The 16,882-nt window shown below is 45.1% G+C and overlaps 1 protein-coding gene across 2 annotated transcripts in view; it reads right to left on the reverse strand.

Annotated features, from left to right (window-relative positions):
- The window catches only part of eml2 (echinoderm microtubule associated protein like 2), a 32,907-nt gene extending 19,377 nt beyond the window's left edge, over nt 1–13,530 (reverse strand). The window contains exons 1-4 of one of the 2 annotated variants that reach the window (XM_023961360.1): nt 13,383–13,530; nt 2,922–3,143; nt 832–949; nt 659–760 (exon numbers count right to left, since the gene is read on the reverse strand). In XM_023961360.1, coding sequence (XP_023817128.1) covers nt 659–760; nt 832–949; nt 2,922–3,143; nt 13,383–13,455 — 515 coding nt within the window. In that variant the 5' untranslated portion in view covers nt 13,456–13,530. Of the gene's footprint in view, nt 1–658; nt 761–831; nt 950–2,921; nt 3,144–7,824; nt 7,847–13,382 lie in introns of those variants that run through there. The other variant, XM_023961361.1, reaches the window with a different exon arrangement.
- Between the last annotated feature and the right edge of the window lie 3,352 nt (nt 13,531–16,882).

Below are 16,882 nucleotides of genomic sequence, written 5' to 3' on the forward strand. Positions count from 1 at the left end.
GCTGCAGAGGATGCAGCGGCTCAGTATGAAGAGCAGTGAAAAAGAAGACCGGAGTCACCATCTGTCCCACTGTACTTTTTTATTTTTTTCATAATCATTTTAAATTTTCTTCCGTTTAATCCACTCGGGTCGCGGTGGGCGGGGCTTATCTCCGCAATTTAAAGCCTTCTGTTCTTATCGATGATTGAAATTATCATTTGACAGCACACTACAGAAGTTATTTGTTGAAAAAACGTTTCTAAAGTACTTTTATTTTGTTAAAAAACAATTGATTTAGCCTGTTAAATGGTTTGTTCTTTCTTTTCAATGTATAATAGTGTATTTCATTGTATAATAATTGTAAAAAAATAAAGGTTTCTACTTCACGGGTTTTGCTTATCACGGGTTCTATTTGGAACGTAACCCCCGCGATAATCAAGGGATCACTGTACTGCAGAAATTCTGACACGCTCAAAAAATATTGACACACTGCAAAAATTCTGACACGCTGCAAAAATTCAAATTATGACATTAGTAAAATTCTGATGCACTGCGAAAATCCTGACGCACTGTGAAATTTTTGATGCACTGCAAAAATTCTGTCACGCTCTAAAAAATATGAGCACTACTCAAATTCTGACTTACCGCCAAAATTCTTGTGCATGGTGAAATTTTTTACCTCTTGCTGCCAGACGAGCTGCTAGAGGACGTGGTTCGACTCCGGCTTTCTGCTGCCATCTCTCTCCTGACCAGCGTGAGGCGCTCTGTCGACATGCTTTTCCTGAAAGGAGTCCAGAAGCTTTTCTTCATAGAGTTTTTGAGGTGTCCTCCTTGCTGCTTTTTTGAACATACCTCTTCATGGACTGCAGCACCTCTTTCTTTGGGGAGCTCGGGGATGAAAGGAGGCGTTTATGCTGAACGTATCCGTTACTCAGCGGCCTGGAAGGCAGAGACTGCAGGAGCTGACGAACTGGAACACAAGAACCCGACCATCAGCCTCCACAGAAGAAAACCCCCTGATGGTATCCTGGATGAGCTTCAGTCACCCAAACACATCAGTCAAGATGAACCAGACAGTCCCTTATATTCACTTTTTTTTTTTAAAGTTTGGGTTTTGAATTTTCAATGAAATATTTTTTCTAAATCTACAGCATTTCCTAAATTACTGCAGATGTTAACAAGTTGTAAAGGCCATTGAAACTGAAGGCTTAAGAAAAGGTTGGTTACAGTAAATAGATGTGGACAATAACTGACGTCAGTCCATGCTGTATCTACAGGGTTCCTCTGTTCTCTGAACTGTTCGTATGAGCCTGTTTTTGTTTGTTTGCAGACACAAACGGCATGAAAGCAAATTCCATGAATTTAATAAACAAATGATAAATTCTGAGAAGACTGCAGCTTCTCAGTAGCGTTCAGTCACCTGAACAGCTTCTGGGCAGTCAGGCCTCTCCCACGCTCACACACAACATCAGTGTGGTAAACTGGAACAAAGACCATCTCACTGTGAGCTGTTTCAATTGGTGTTACCGCGGTAACAATGCGGGCGTGGTAGGCAAACAAAGTAGCGACTGAAGCCAAAGGGTCATTTACTTTGAAATCTACACACTAACAGTGCTACTCCTGTTTATGTCTGTGACCAGGTACATTCGTCCATCTTCTAAAGCCGCTTTAGTCCTGTTTGGGGTCACGGGGTCGCCCACTAAAGGGGGAAGCTGGACAGTTCGCCGGTCCACTGCAGGCTGTAAACATTGACTGTATCTGAGAATTGGACTGAGCGAGTTAGTGTGATGTCATCCATAGAAAATGGTTTACTTCTCTAGGCGTCATGAGCAAGCAGTGATTGGTCCGGGTAGGTCTGAGTCATCGTTTCTTTGGCAACCACTCACCAATCAGGAGTGAGCTTGTTGGAAGGCCACACCCCTACCACTTGAAAGCGAGCTACATGAAATCAGTCAAACAAACGTTTAGAACGTTGGACGTGGGGGCCAGCAGGCTCCACCTACTTTTACTGAGGCAGCTGATTGGTCAGTTTATAACTTCATTAACTTTAACTACAGAAATATTATCAGCATTATTAAGAACAGGTAAAAAACAAAGTATCAGAACAACAATGGTTATTCTGACCAACAGAATTACTGAATAATAGCCAGTAGCGTTTTAGGTACAGGCAGTATGGGCGGTTGCCCGGGGCGGCAATTCAAAGGGGGCGCTGGCTCAGCGCTTGGAGAGAGAAAAATCTGCGTCACTATCATATTTTTTTAAATCATCTCTTATATTAATGTCTTTGGAACAGCCTGGAACCAGCTAATGAGCCGTTAATTTTTGTGTGAAATGGCCAAAAAAAATCTGGAACACAAAACGAGGTCAGAAAAGTGAAAATTGGTTTAGTCGACACCTTTGGTGGGGAAGTTTAATGTCAAGCCCCAAAACGCCGGAGAGATGGACAAAAAAAAGAGCAGAGAAGAAGAAGAAGAAGAGGAGAAGCGAGATAAAGAAAAGGGTTTGTCTTCAGAAACAGTAACAATGACCAAAACGATTATTTTTCTTTTGTTCCTTTATTTTGGGACCAAATCAGAAGTAGGCCTAAATGTTAGAACTTAACTCATTGCTTATTTTTTACTCTTTTATTATCTTCTAAAATTTTGCTCTTCCTTTCCTTGTTACATTAGTGGTAACCCTTAGCCCGTCATGACTCGTGTGTGTGCTGTAACACTAAGGTTTTATTGCATGATTAGTTCATAAATGTTGAATGAGCTGTGATGGTTCTACAGCCTGCTGCTGCAGCTGCTGCGATAGACCTGCTAGTGGTAACAGCTGTTTATTTCTCTATAGACGTCTATGGGATTTTGGCTTCTTGGAAACACCAGGGTCACTCAGTCCAGCTCTCTATATACAGTCAATGGCTGTAACCATATTCAAACACTTGAGCATCATGTCCTGACCTTTGGTGGGTGGCGCCGCAGCGGTCAGAGGCCTCCTCCCGGCGTGAGCACCAGCGGGCTGACTGGCGTGGCTCTGCTCCTCACAGCAGCCCAGGCGCCGCAGAGCGTCCGCCAGGGCGGCCTTCAGCAGCTGGATCTCGTCCTCCTGCAGCTGCAGCCTCTGCTCCAGGTGGGAGACGCGGTCCTCCATGTCCATGTTGCTGCTGGCCGACACCGTGTCATCTGGGTGGGGAGATCCACAGAACCCCCAGAATGGATCAGGTTGAGACACTACTGAGATAAATCCCCAAACATCAACAGCTCATGGTTCCTAAAGATGCAGTTACATAAATGACCACTAGGGGGTGGCAGTAAACACACGGCAAACCCTCACTAAAGTGGTTATTTTCATGTAAAAGTTTCCAAACATTTGGAAAGAATCTCTCGCTCGATCATCAGGATCCTGAAAACTAGAATAACAAAAGATTTCTGTAAAAACCACAACGCTGTTGTTGACGTCTCAGACGAACTATTATTGATCTGGTTTCAACTCAACTCAACTCATCTTTATTTATATAGCACTTTCAATCAACAGCAGCCGACACAAAGTGCTGAACATGAGAAAATGAGGAAAACAAACACTAAAACACGTTAAAACACAAGATTAAATATAGAGAGATAAAAGCAATAAAACCAGTACGGTAAAGGCCCGTACACACCGGGACGAATATTCGCCAGGCGTTATTCGCCAGCGTTTTTCGCCACGTTTTTTGTGTTCACACCCAGGCGATTTTCGCTGACGATGAGCCGAGCGAACATGCAATTTCATTCCCTGACAATAGATGGCGCTTAATGTAAACAGAAATACTCCTGTACACAAGGTGGCGCTGCGCAACTTTACGCTTCTTAAAGTCGCTTTTCACTCAGAAGAAGAGAGCAAGTATTTACACGCTTGTCAGAATCAAACAAAGAAAACATGAATATTTCAAGCATCAGTAGCTCCAACTGGTACTTGGTTCGGGGATATTTAAGAATGTCCGTCATTATTTCTTCGCGGCAGTGTAGACGCTACTTGGCGTCTATCTTCTTCGCTGGTATGTGTGCTCAGCAAGGCAGTTTTGTGTTTGAGCGCCCCCAAGTTGTGTTTTACTGTAACTTCAGAAGCTCCAGACACGTGTGCAAAAGCGCCATTCTCATTGGTCGAGTAGATTTTGACGCGACGCGTCGAAAAAAAAAAACGAACCCGAGGCGTTTTTTTTTTTTTTGACGCTTTAACGCGTGGCGTTTTTTCGCCTCGGAAGAAGCTTGACTTCACCACTGAGCTTATCTGCTGATCCAGTTTAAAATGACTGTCCAGTTTAAAACTCAGGTTAGAGACATTTGTTTTTAAAAAGTTAGTCAAGGGACCCAAATCAAAGGGATTTGATTTCAGGGATTAAAGAGGAAAGATTACAAAACACCTTCCAGAATATTCTGTCACACTGCACTGTGAGTCTTGTTTTGCACAAACAAATTGGTTTAAATTTGCGTCGTTAATTGCACAATTTCACACAAACGTTTCACAGCAAATGAGGAAACATCCTGACTTCATTTTTCTTTATCACTTATCAGTGTGCTGCTTTAATCTTGGACATCTTTAAAAATTTTTGTAAAAAACACATTTTTCCTGACAATAAACATAAAGTCCATTCAGGTGTTTCAAACACTTCTGGTTTCCATGGAAACAAAATGTGGGATAAAAACGACAGAACATTTAAAACGCATTTTACAAAAGAAATGTACTTTTTTTTTTCCTCCACAGATAAAAAAACGATCACTTCTCTTCCAGCGTTTCTTCTTCTTGGAGCAGCGAGACACAATCAGACTTTCCTCCACATGTAACCGAACACACATCTGCCCCCATGATCCTCCAAATTTCCAGGTGAACAACTGCTGTGGCATTTTTTAAAAGTCCATGCTGGAGTGGGAAGACTTTAAGTAACCACATGTCTTTTCTTTGCAGTTTGTTTTTTCTCCAGTAGGTGTCCTCATTTTCACAAAGATGAGGAACCCCCCTCCAGCTGTCCTGCAGTTCAAAATCACACATTACTCTGTGTAATAATAAGAAAAACTACATGATATTTTCGCATGCTAGAAATATTTGAAGAAACTAAGACTTTTTATTTTTACAGAGCGACTTTGTGCATCACTTTTGACTTGCATTCCTCATCACATGGACTGAACTTGCTGCCTCTTCCTCTCTCAGCTTGGACTCCATCCAGCCTGCAGTGATGGGCGGGAGGGCCTCCCTCCTCCCGCCCATCACTGCAGGCTGGCTGGATTATTGGAGGCAAACTGTCCAGAGCGGATTATGTGCTCGACATATTACAAACCACAGCGAGAGTCAAGTTAGCACCGACACGAGTTCCGTCTGTCCGTCTGTACTGAGTCTGAGTCCCAAACAAATGAGAAAAAACCCAAAAAGCATAGTGAACTCATAAACTATCAAAACCTTTCATTGAAAATGATCCAACTGATAATAGTCATTCTTCTATTAAAAGATAAATATACAGAAAGAAAAGTATTTTGGAAAAGAGTTTAGGTGAAGCTCAACCTCCTCAGAGTTAATCATTTACAGAATTTATTACCTGATTTATTGCTAAAATGTTATAAAATTGTAGCTGACGCTGATGAGTCCAGAACTCCTGGCGCCGCAGATTGAAGACCAACGAACTTTTAGGGAAAACATGTTCCGGGCTTAAAGTCCAGACGAAAAACAGAAAATTAGTGCTAAGAAAATCAGTTGTGCTCATTAATTCACACATCCTGCAGAATCACAGGTTTAAAAAAAAAGTCCAAAGAATTTAGTTATTGTGAGAAAACAAAAGATGATTGGCGGCTTCTGGGTTTTTCGTCACAGTTATTTGCTGTGGAAGTAGAGGCCCTTGCTGTTTTATGTTCTTTTTCTGTCATTTTTATAGCTATAGTACAAGTGTTACTTTGTCTTTGTAGAAAAACACATTTCTAAGGAGACAGACATTAAAAGTGGAGTTCCTCAGGGCTCAATTCTGGTCCCTCCGCTTTTTAAAGTTTGTGATTTATGCAGATGACACCAAACTTTTTCTGACTTACATTATTTACCATGAAAGTGAGAGTGTGCAGGGATTTTCTGCATAATAAAGACCAAACAGTGGAGGTTTTGACATGAAACAGCGTAGAGACTCTAGAAAATCCATAAACATTTTCCCACATTTTAAGGTTTGAACGACTAAAACGTCTCAAGTCTCAACTGGGTTTTGAGGGTTTTCTTTTGCAAGGTCAAAATTTCTAACCTTTTCTTTAATAATTACCCCTCCATGAAAAGAAAATCGAATTGGATCTTCTTTTCCATCAGTGTTCAATAGCATACACAAACCTCTGTGTACGTTTTATCTTTTAAACCCACTGAATCTGTTTCAGGGTCACAGTGTTGCTGGAGCCTAACCCAGTCACTGTTGGGTGAAAGGTCGCCACTCCGTCGCAGGGCCACACTATACGAAGGAAGCCAGAGAAAACCCAAACACGGAGAGGCGAACACGGAAACTCCACACTGAGAAAAACCGGTCAGGATTCGAGCCAGGACCTGTGAAGGTGAAAGTGCTAACCACTACCCCACCGTGCAGCCCTGGAGCTAGCTTCTATCTGCTAAATTCCTGTTCCTGTCGTTCAGTTTCCCATAAAACGTGTGATAAAGACGCTGCACAGGAGCGATGCAGCAGATAACACAGAATCCGAGGATCTGTTCCTTCACGGTTCGGCCTTTGTCTGTTAAACGAGTCAGGAAAGGACTGCTCTGATTTCCATACATGTATCGGGCCCTCTGCAGATTTGCATGATGGGAACGACCCGCAGCATGATTATCGGAGATCTCTTTTATTTGTTTTTGTTTTTTTAAGAAGAAGAATCCGTCCCAACCTCCGAAACGTTTTCATGAAACACGATGAGGGAAAGACGCTGAGAAGAGCAGAGCGGCCGGTTAATTGTTAACCGCGCTCTGCAGCCATAAAACAAACTGTCGAAGCCGCCGAGGACACAGGAGGAAGCAGGAAGAAGAGCCACTGCCGGCACACTCACTTCCATTCAAATTTAGCCCATCTTTATTTTCATTCAACGTTTGGGGACTAACCTGAATGCAAAACGAGCAGAAATGTGGGCGGAAGCAGAGGGATTTAATCTGATGTGTTTCCAAATGTGCAGAAGAGCTTAGCAGGTCTGTCATCAGGGTAAAAGCTCAAAACATCAGATAAAGATGAACTACAGTCACTGAGAATGCATGCAGAAAACACATCAGGACACTAGTTTACACCAACAAAATGACATTTCAGTGAAAGAGATCACGGGTTTTCATGAAATGGAAACTACGTTCAACTTTAGTGAAGTTAGTTTTCTGATTTGTTTAATGTTCTCTTAACCGTAAAGCGAGTTTTTTACTTTTCAGACGCTTTTGGGGGATAAATATTGAGTCTGGATCTGCAGAGATTCTTTTCTTCTGCTTCATAGTTTGACACCTGTTAAGGAAAAAAACCTATCTGCTCTCCGTTCGTCCTTGGATCGTCAAGCCGAAGCTCGGCGGTGTCCCGTTACTCTGCCGGGTCACAGTTAGTTGATATTCAGCAGGCGAAACGCGCACACACACACTCAGAAACGCACACACACACAGCGTTTTCCAGCAGTCGGCTGATGTGAGGCAACAGAAGGACAATAAAAGGTGGAGAACAAAGGAATGGATGGATGAAAATACAAAAGGAGAAGTTGGAGGAGATGCAGGGAAGACAGACGGAAGAGGGAGATGAATTTATCCCGGTGGGGGGGGGGTAAGTGTCTGCGGGACAATACCAACACTGAGGGCTGCTGAAACATTCATGCTGCGGTGTAGGATGATGAAGGTGGAGCTCGTCTTGCCTACCTGCCATTGTCGGATCACTCCTCCAGCCAGTCAGTCAACAGAGAAAACAGCCGCTCCGTCGGCCCGTCCGCCTCCCTGACCGCATCCCTGGCCCCTCCCTCCTCGCCCCATCGGCCTCTCTGCACACCTCCCACTTCCATCTTTGCCCCCTCCCTTCATTCCCCTCCTCCTCCTGTACAGCCATCCCTCATGTCTCATTAGCCATCGGCAGAGAGCAGAAGGGGCGGGGCTTGGCTCAGGGTCACTCGCACTGCATCAGCATCTGCGGAGCTCGCCATCGCCACATGCTGCAGAGCCCAGCACCCGAATCCATCCACAGACCTGGCATGAAGCCAGGAAACCGCAGAATCGAACACCAACACGTCTGAGCGCAGCAGGAGCCGCCGTGTTCCTCTAGTCCTTCAGCCCACACCGGGATGCTTCTGCGTTTGTCTGCGTCTTCCTGACCTCTCAGACCCCAACAGTCCTCAGGCTGGGAGCTCATTAGCTGCTGCTGCTGCTGCACGTCAGGGTTTCATTTCAAGCATAAAGAAACTGAACTGTGGCCTTTACAAAGACGAGGCTCCATAGCAACCATCCAGTTTTTTTCTTCCTCGTGTCTGACAAACGTCTGCCACGAATTTCAAGTCTTTACGTTTAAGTATAGTTTCCAACTTTCCATAGCAACCAGGTTTTATAATTGACAGATGACGATGTTAAGGACAGACTTCTGCTTCGTTTCCCACAAAAGTGTTAACTTTAGCGCAGAAACAAAGAGGCTAATTGGATTTCTTTTTTTCTTTTTTTTTCTTTTTTCTACCCGACAATTACATGCATGCACTATGGTTCTGCACGCCTGTCCAGGCTCTCTGGCAGCAGGTATGTGCCGATCTATCAGTCTGGCTTAAGGTTTCAATCACAGCTTCACCGTCACTTTGTGTGCTTGGTGACATGAGTGCCATCGATGTAGAAGGAGGATTAGGCTCTATCATTTTCATAACTCTTTGCATTGCTAAAAAAACTATTTTAATAAATTGGAAAAGCAAGAAAAATATAAATATAAGTCAACACAGAAATCTGCTGCTTGATCATATCAGCTTGGAAAAAATGTCAGCCCAAAGTTCAAGTAACTTTGAAAGAATTCGGTCTCTCTGGTCTCCCATAGCTAACTCCATGACTTAGGGAGTGGGGGGGCCTGGTCGTCGTTGCTCCTTGCCCTTCTGCCGTGGGCCGGGGTGGGGATCGGGGCCTCCGGTGCCTGGCGGGGGGTGGTGGGGGCTCTGTTGGTCGGGGGGTCGTGTCCGGCGCCTGGGTGGGGCGGGCTGGGGTGCTGCGTGGTCCTCTGGGCTTGGGTGTGGGGGTGCGTGGTGGGGGGGTGGGGTGGTGGTCTGGCTTGGCTTGGGGGGGTGGTCCCTTTGCCTGTGCTGGGGGGGTTGGCGGGGGGCCCTGCTCGGGGGGGGCCCAGCGGCGCCGGATGGGCTGTCCATCTACACCTGGGGCTGGGATCGGCCCTTCCCTGGCTCTGGGGCGGGACGGGACAACCCTCTTGGGGCCCCCGGTCGCTCTCGGTGTCATCCGCTTCGGCTGCGGGGTCTGGGGTGGGGTGGGGGGGTGGGGGGTCTTGTCGGCCCTGTCCTGTGGGGGGGCATTCTGGGGGAGGGGGGGGCCACTATTGGTACGGGGCAGGGGGAGTTGACGGGTCGGGGTCTCCGCTGAGGCCATCGGCGGTTTCCCCGGCCGGTTGGCTGCCTCGGTCCCGTCGAGGCCTGACCAGAGCTATTCTAGGGCCGGCGTTTGGGGGTGGGGGCCTGGGCTTGCTCCGGGGGGGGCGACGCTTTCTGGCTTCTCTCTCTCTGTGTGGGGTGGGGGGGGGGCTGGGGGACAGCTGTTTGACCACCGGGGGACAGTCTACCAGCTGTCCCCAACTTACCCCCTTCCTCATATAACCTCATATTAGGGTGAGGGGGTGGGGGGCTTAGCCTGCGATGGGCCTTGGGGGGGGGTTACTAGACAGTGCCCCCCCTCCTATGGTTGCCGTATGGAGTGGGCCCCCCCTCTTTCGGTTTTATTTGCACCTTAGACATGTAGGGCCCTTGGTAGGGGGGGTGCTTGGACATCACTGCCAGCAAGCATCAGATGTCCTCCTGGCATCGTACCCGCCAATTTTAACCGCACCTTAGACATTTAGGGCCCCTTGGTGGGGAGGGTGAGGGGACGTCACTGTGAGTAATCAGGAGATGTCCCCTTAGTGCCCTACCCGCCAATTTTAACTGCACCGCCCTTAGTATACACACCCCTCCCCCCTCAATATATACATCCCAACATAAACACACACACATGCACACACACACCCTCTCAAACACACATACACGCACACACATTTTGCAAGGAAGGTGGGACCTAGGACCATCTGTCCCCTACCTCTTCCCTGGTGGGGGGTACGGGCCCCTTTGCAACGGCGGCCGTGTCCCCGGGGTGCCGGCTTCCTGGGCCCGGCGGTGCTCTCTCCGTGCGGTGGGGGGGTTCACATTACATCTGAGCCGGGGGTGTTCGTGTCCCTGGGGGGTGGGTTCTGGTCCCTGCTCCTGAGCGCTGGGCCCCGCCAAATTTCCAACTGTGGCCGAGCCTGGTCGGGCCATATTTACAACACCCCTTGTGGGCCCCCTTTTTTTCCCCGGGGTTCCCCCTCCTGGGCGGGGGCGGCGGGCCCCTGCCTTGCTCCTCCCTGGACCAACCGTGGGCCGGGCGGATGGCTGCCTGGAGCGGGTCTCCCTTGGGGGGTCCTGGCTCGTATCTGGGGTGGGGATGCCCGGAACTCCTGGGTGGTGGTGGGGTGCTCGTCTGGGGCTGTGGGCGTCCGTCTCCGGTGGGGCCCTGCGTTGGGCGCTCCCGGCGCGGCGGGGGGGCTGCTCTCCTGGTTGGGCTGGGGCGGCACTCTCTTTCCCTCCGTGCCTCCCTGCTCTCTGGCTCTGGGGGCCTTGCGGCGGTCCTGCTGGCCCTGGCCTGGGTGGCGGGCTTGGTCGCCCGGGCAGCGGTTGTTCCCTGCCGGTTCCCGTGTGGCGTTGGGGGGATTCCGGCTGCCGCTGCTGCTGCGGTGGGGGTCTTGGGGTGGGGATGGCTGGGCACTCTCCCTCCTTCTTGTCACGTTCCACCATCCATTTTAGAAGAACATAAACACTCACCTGAGCACAGGTGTTAGCTCACCTTTGCACTAATAGTTTGCATGATTGAATGACTGAAATATTTCACACTAGTTGGTTTTAAGGCATAAGTATGCGTGTGTGAACACTATCTGTTTTGTGTACATGTCGACAGGTGGACATTTTTCCAGCTAGCAGATGTGTTTATAACATTTGAGTGTGTGTGTGGATAGGCCCCGCCCTTTTTGTACTACATTTGAACCTTACCATAATGATTAACAACCAGTAAACTTGTTGCTTTATGCTGCTTCATGGTCTTACCCCCCTTCCCCTCCTATTATCACCCTCTTACCCCCCCCCCCCCCCCCCCCCCCCTCTCTGACATCCCTCCCTCTTCTTCCCTTCTTTCCTTTTCCGTCCGGTCCAACACCAAAGATTTTCAAACATGATTGAAATTAATAAAGTTTGGCCTCAATTACAAAAGGGGTTTATTCAGACATACCTTTGGTTTGTCTGAAGATTAATAACCCCTCTTGTTAAAGTAAAATATGTCCAACACAAGAGGCCCTCAGCTCTCATCTGTCTGCCCAGCTGTTGGACAGGACAAGTTAAAAAAAAAAAAAAAAAAAAAAAAAGAGGCTAATTGGATTTCTTTCCTTCCTTCCATTTTCCTTTGTTCCCTTCTTCCCTCCCTCCTTCCTTCCTTCCTTCTTTCCCTCCCTCCCTCCCTCCTTCCTTCCTGTCTTCCTTCCTCCCTCCCTCCCTCCTTTCTCCCTCCCTTCTTCCTTCCTTCCTTCCCTCCCTCTTTCCTCCCTCCCTCCCTCCCTCCTTCCTTCCTTTCCTTCCTCCCTCCCTCCCTCCTTTCTCCCTCCCTCCCTCCTTCCTTCCTTTTCTCCCTCCTTCCTTCCCTCCCTCCCTCCTTTCTCCCTCCCTTCTTCCTTCCTTCCTTCCCTCCCTCTTTCCTCCCTCCCTCCCTCCCTCCTTCCTTCCCTCCCTCCCTACCTCCTTCCTTTCTCCCTCCCTTCTTCCTTCCTCCCTTCCTTCCCTTTTCCAGGATCTTGAGTACAGAGGAACCAGACAACCTGATTGGTTCAGAGTTCAGGTCTGCTAAAATCTACGTCACATACAGCTGGGGGGGGGGGACCCATACTGTGGGTTTTTGGGTTGATCGGTCAGATAACAAGGGTTAGATAATAGGAAAGAAAAAACGTTAAAACTACTAAGAAAAAAAATACTAGTGACGGTTCAAATAGATACCAGGAGTATACTAGTGGGGAAACATTTAGCTTAAAAACTGCTGTAAAGAAAAAAAAAGTGAATTCTGTGTTTTTACCGTGTGTCCGTGTCCACGTGAAGAGTTTGTCTGGTCTGAGCATGTGTGGGTTTTCACCGGGTGCTCCGGTTTTTCCCAATTTAAAAAAAAAAACTTTAGTGAAGGTTTAGAAAGATAATAGATAACAGAGGGATAATGTTGAGTAAAAGAAAACAGCAGTTCAAAAATAAAGTCATGCAACCACATGGGGGCACAATGGTGCTCTCATGTGCCGGTCCCAAGTCCGGAGAAATGCAGAGGGTCATGTCAAGAAAGACAGACTAGCAGACAGACAACAAGCCGTTGATCCTCAACTTGATGGTCATGCTTACCGGTTGTAAAATAAAAGCAGAAAAAAACACACATTTCTATTTAATTTATCCCCCAAAAATGATCAAATATGATTAACTGTGGTCAAGAATAAATGTCTGAGCTTCTGCCTCTTGCTCTTATTTTGTGTTTTGGGAGAAATGAAACGATTATTTAGAAGCTTCTGTTGGCTGAGCTGGGAAACCCGGTGGGCTGCAGCAGCCAAAGGGTCTCCACACAGCCTGAGGACCCCCTCGCTGCTCCTCCACCTGCCGCTCAGGGCGCCGCTCTGTCACAGGAAGCAGTCAAACATGAAATACTGATCGAGAAAGTGTTTCCAATCCGGCTGCTGCTGCTGCTGAAACACCGGCAGGGGCATTTGCATGGAACGGTGCATGCAAAGCAGGGAGTTCTGCACCACGGAGGTAAAGGAGACTCAGAGACACCTGATCCCTGAACGCCAGGCTGATCGATTTACCCCCAACGCCTGCAAACTACACACACTGAAGCTCCCACACACACCGCACACACACACACGCACGGCACTGACGTCATTTCATGTAGCCACTACTAAGAAAAAAAACACCTACATAGGGTTAAATGTATTTAAGACGTGACACTGACACGTACTTGTGTCATGTCATTTCATCCTGGTGTGAGTCTATGAGGTGAATATTGCAGGAGTTTTTCAAAATAAATGCAGAAATCTAGAAATAAAATGTTTGTCTTCTCATAGAAAGAAAAAGAAAAATGCAGCACCCGTCCCGTTACCATGGTGACGGTGAGTGAGATTCTGGGATGTTCGCGTGAAAGCTCACCGTTGTTGCAGTACTGCAGCAGCAGGTTGGTGCTGTCGCACAGACTCCCGCACGATGCCACCCTGTCCGCCATGCTCCCTTCTCCTCCTCCTGCTCCTCCTCGCGCGCGCGCTCCTCCGTCCTCCCTTCAGCTCCCTCAGTCTCGTCTTCTCGCCGTCAACCCTCCCTCCCTCCTCCTCTCCCTCCCTCCTCCTCTCCCCACATTCGTAAACACCTGTACCTGCCTCAGCTCTTCTTCCGCTGCAGCTTCTGCGTCAAGCTGACGTAACCAACCCCACTTCCGTTCTATTCTTTAAAAATAAGAGTTTGGCTGCATCCCGGATCAGGACTTTGAAAAAGCTTAACTTGAAAGGAAACACTTCCAGATTTTAATACACTTTTATCTTTTAATAGAATAAAATTATTACATATTAGTTATTCACTGACACTGAACCTGTTTGACCTCACACAATTGATTCATCTCAGTAATCAGATTACAACGTTTATTGGATCTGACATTTTTTAATTTACTTAAGAGATCTGATTGCTGTGGTTTAATGTTTTAAGACTTTCTGGCATTTGTTTTGAAACGGATTTCATTGTGTTAAACCCTATTGTGTCAGTTTTCTATTTAGTGTAACTTAAAAAATATGAAATCAGATTATTGAGGTAACGTCTGGGCGTTTTGTTCAAACTAACAAAGTGTATTGGTCAGATATCTAGAGTGATTTCTAGTGTGAATATTCATGGATTAATGCTAAAACACTTTAAGTTAAAAGGATTTCATTTAGGAATTTTGGATAAAAACACAGACATGTTTCAAATGACAGTCTGCATCTCTTGCAGAACCAGCCACCCTGTTGGAAGTTGGTGTACAATGAGTGCAGTGAGAAAAGACAACAAAAGCTGTTTCTTGTGAGAGAAAATCTGTTCCTGCAAAGCAACAATCAACCGTCAGTATTTGCAGAACGGATCAATCTTTCTGCCTCCTTACCGACACGGTGACATTTGTATTTTTTATTCCTGTTAATTTTATGCTCTTTGTACACAATAGATTTCTTTATATATTTATTTTTGGAAATGATTTCATGTTTTTTGCATTATTTATGTTTTTGAAGTTATAGTTTAGCATAAAAAAAAAACTTTTGCTAAGAAAAAAAAATGGCTTCAGATGCTTCAAACATCTACGCATCTGTTAACATTTTCACAATGATCTTCATTTATATGTTGAAACTGTGTTTTTTTTCCTTTACTGAATATGTTTTATTTTATAACATTACAGTCATACAGTATGTTGTGTTTTTGGGGACAGTTGCATTTTAATTTTTTTAAAACAGTTTTTTTGCACTTTCACATGTTAATGTGGTTTAAAAAGTAAATCCACATCAATTTTATAGTGTGTAACGAAAAAGGTTGTTGCCATGGGCAACCTAATCAATGGAAAGAAACAAAATTCACAATAAAAATGTTTACATGAATCCATAACTTTGTTTAAAAAAAAGGGAAAAAACATTTTACCCATTTCATTTAATAAATTATACCTATTTACAGATTAGATGTTGTTATGTGAGTATTAGAATCTAAAAAGACATTTTTGAGCAATTGAAAACGATGAAAAGTTGTTACTTTTATTTTGAAAGAACGCCGGTTTATTCCGGATGTACCCTCTTTGTGCCCTTTCATTAGCTTTAAACTCCGCTGTTACTATGGCAACATCCTCTCCAACAGCCCCGCTCTGTGGTCATTGGAGGGGCACGGAACCGGAGTTCGCTCCATTGACGCTGTTGACAGTAAATGTCACTGATAATATTATACAGTCAGAGGTTCGTTCCGCAGCGAACTGAAGTGGTTCTGACCGGAAGTAGCTCATCCCGCGGAGGTTTTGATCAACATTCCATTGATAGGCGACAATAAATTCTAATATGTTGTATATTTGTTCGCGCTTGTTGAGATTTGTTCAGTGTAAGTATTTTTATTGTTGGGGAGAGAAGGATCATGGGAGACAAATCTGTTGTAGTTTTCATTATGACCACTAGAGGGCAGTAAAGTATCAGGATTTGTCCTTTTTTTAAAATTCGGTTTTGTCCTCAATGTCATGGAATTCCGTCTGAATTTTACTTTATCGCCTTTTTTATTACTATTTGTCTTTCTGACTTTACAGAAGAGGATTATTTCCATGGAGAAAGAAAAAAATGGCATAGAAATTTTTGACTTTAAAATCAGAATTCTGAGATTTAAATCAGTGTTTTTCAACCTTTTTTGAGCCACGGCACACTTTAACCTTGACAAAAATCCCGCGGCACACCAGCATCCAAAAAAATAGATAAATAAAAAAAAAGAAAAAGCTCAGTCTGTATTGATCTACAGCCGCTCTGCAATCTCACATGCATTTTTGTGATAAATGTTGCAGAAAAAGCTGGAAGCTGCAGCTGTTTTTTCTAAAAGATGTATTAAAAATTAAGTCAAAAGATTCAAAAACTGTTTGTGTGTTCGTTGTTTTAAGACGTTAAGAGGAGAGACTCATTGTGCGCTAAGACAGTCACTTTACTGCATCATGGGAGAAGTAGTGCCCGTAATCCGCCGACCGCGGAAAGACCAGCGTCTTTGAGCTTCATGGTTTTGTTCACTTGTTGCAGTCTGATACCAGATTCTGTGGAAAGCTACACCGCTAAAGACGAGCTTTAGCTGGTATTTTTGTTAGAACAGAGAGACTTTTTTGCGCTAAATCGAAACAAGGAAGTGAATACTTTAACCACTTCTGATTGGTCAGACTGATGACATGTGATTAAGCCTTCAAGAATGATTGGTGGAGACAGTTAAAGGGGCGAGACTTTTCCTTACACAGTTATAGCTGCAGCTAAATCGCGGTATCCCGTTATTGTTATCAAAATGTCTTTAATAGAATCATATAAACACAAAGAAAAAAGTATTTTATGACATTTCATATTCTTAACTTCTCAGTGTTTTATCAGGGCCTGTTTGGATGAACAAAGAGCTGATTTCCTGGAGATGGTAATTGCTTTTAGATCAGTTAATGAGGGCAATTTCTCACGGCACACTTGACCATCTCCCACGGCACACTAGTGTGCCGCGGCACACTGGTTGAAAAACACTGATTTAAATCATCATTTTTAAGCTCTTTTTTCTTTTTCCTTGGCCCTAATCCTCTTCCGTAGTAAGTTTGCGGCTAATTACATGACCATTTTTAACTGTTTTTTTAAAGCTATTTTCACTCTATTGATTAAAAAAGGAACTTATTAAAAAAGATTTTCTTCAGATGAAAGACGTTTTATTCTCCTTTTTCAATCCATTAATTTTAGATCTTACAAAAACATCTTAAGCCTTCAGTTAATAGGATTTATGCTTTTATTTTAAAACGTGATATATAATAAAAATATTTTTTGCTGTTAAAGATTGCAGTCTGAGGAGAACGCGTTTTCTCTTTTTACAGTTTACATTTTAAAATGATAATTATCTCATAATTGCCTAAAATATTGTTTTTGTTTGGGTCAGAAGTGCAG

This window comes from Oryzias latipes, chromosome 13, assembly GCF_002234675.1.
Source record: "Oryzias latipes chromosome 13, ASM223467v1".
Lineage (NCBI taxonomy): Eukaryota > Metazoa > Chordata > Actinopteri > Beloniformes > Adrianichthyidae > Oryzias > Oryzias latipes.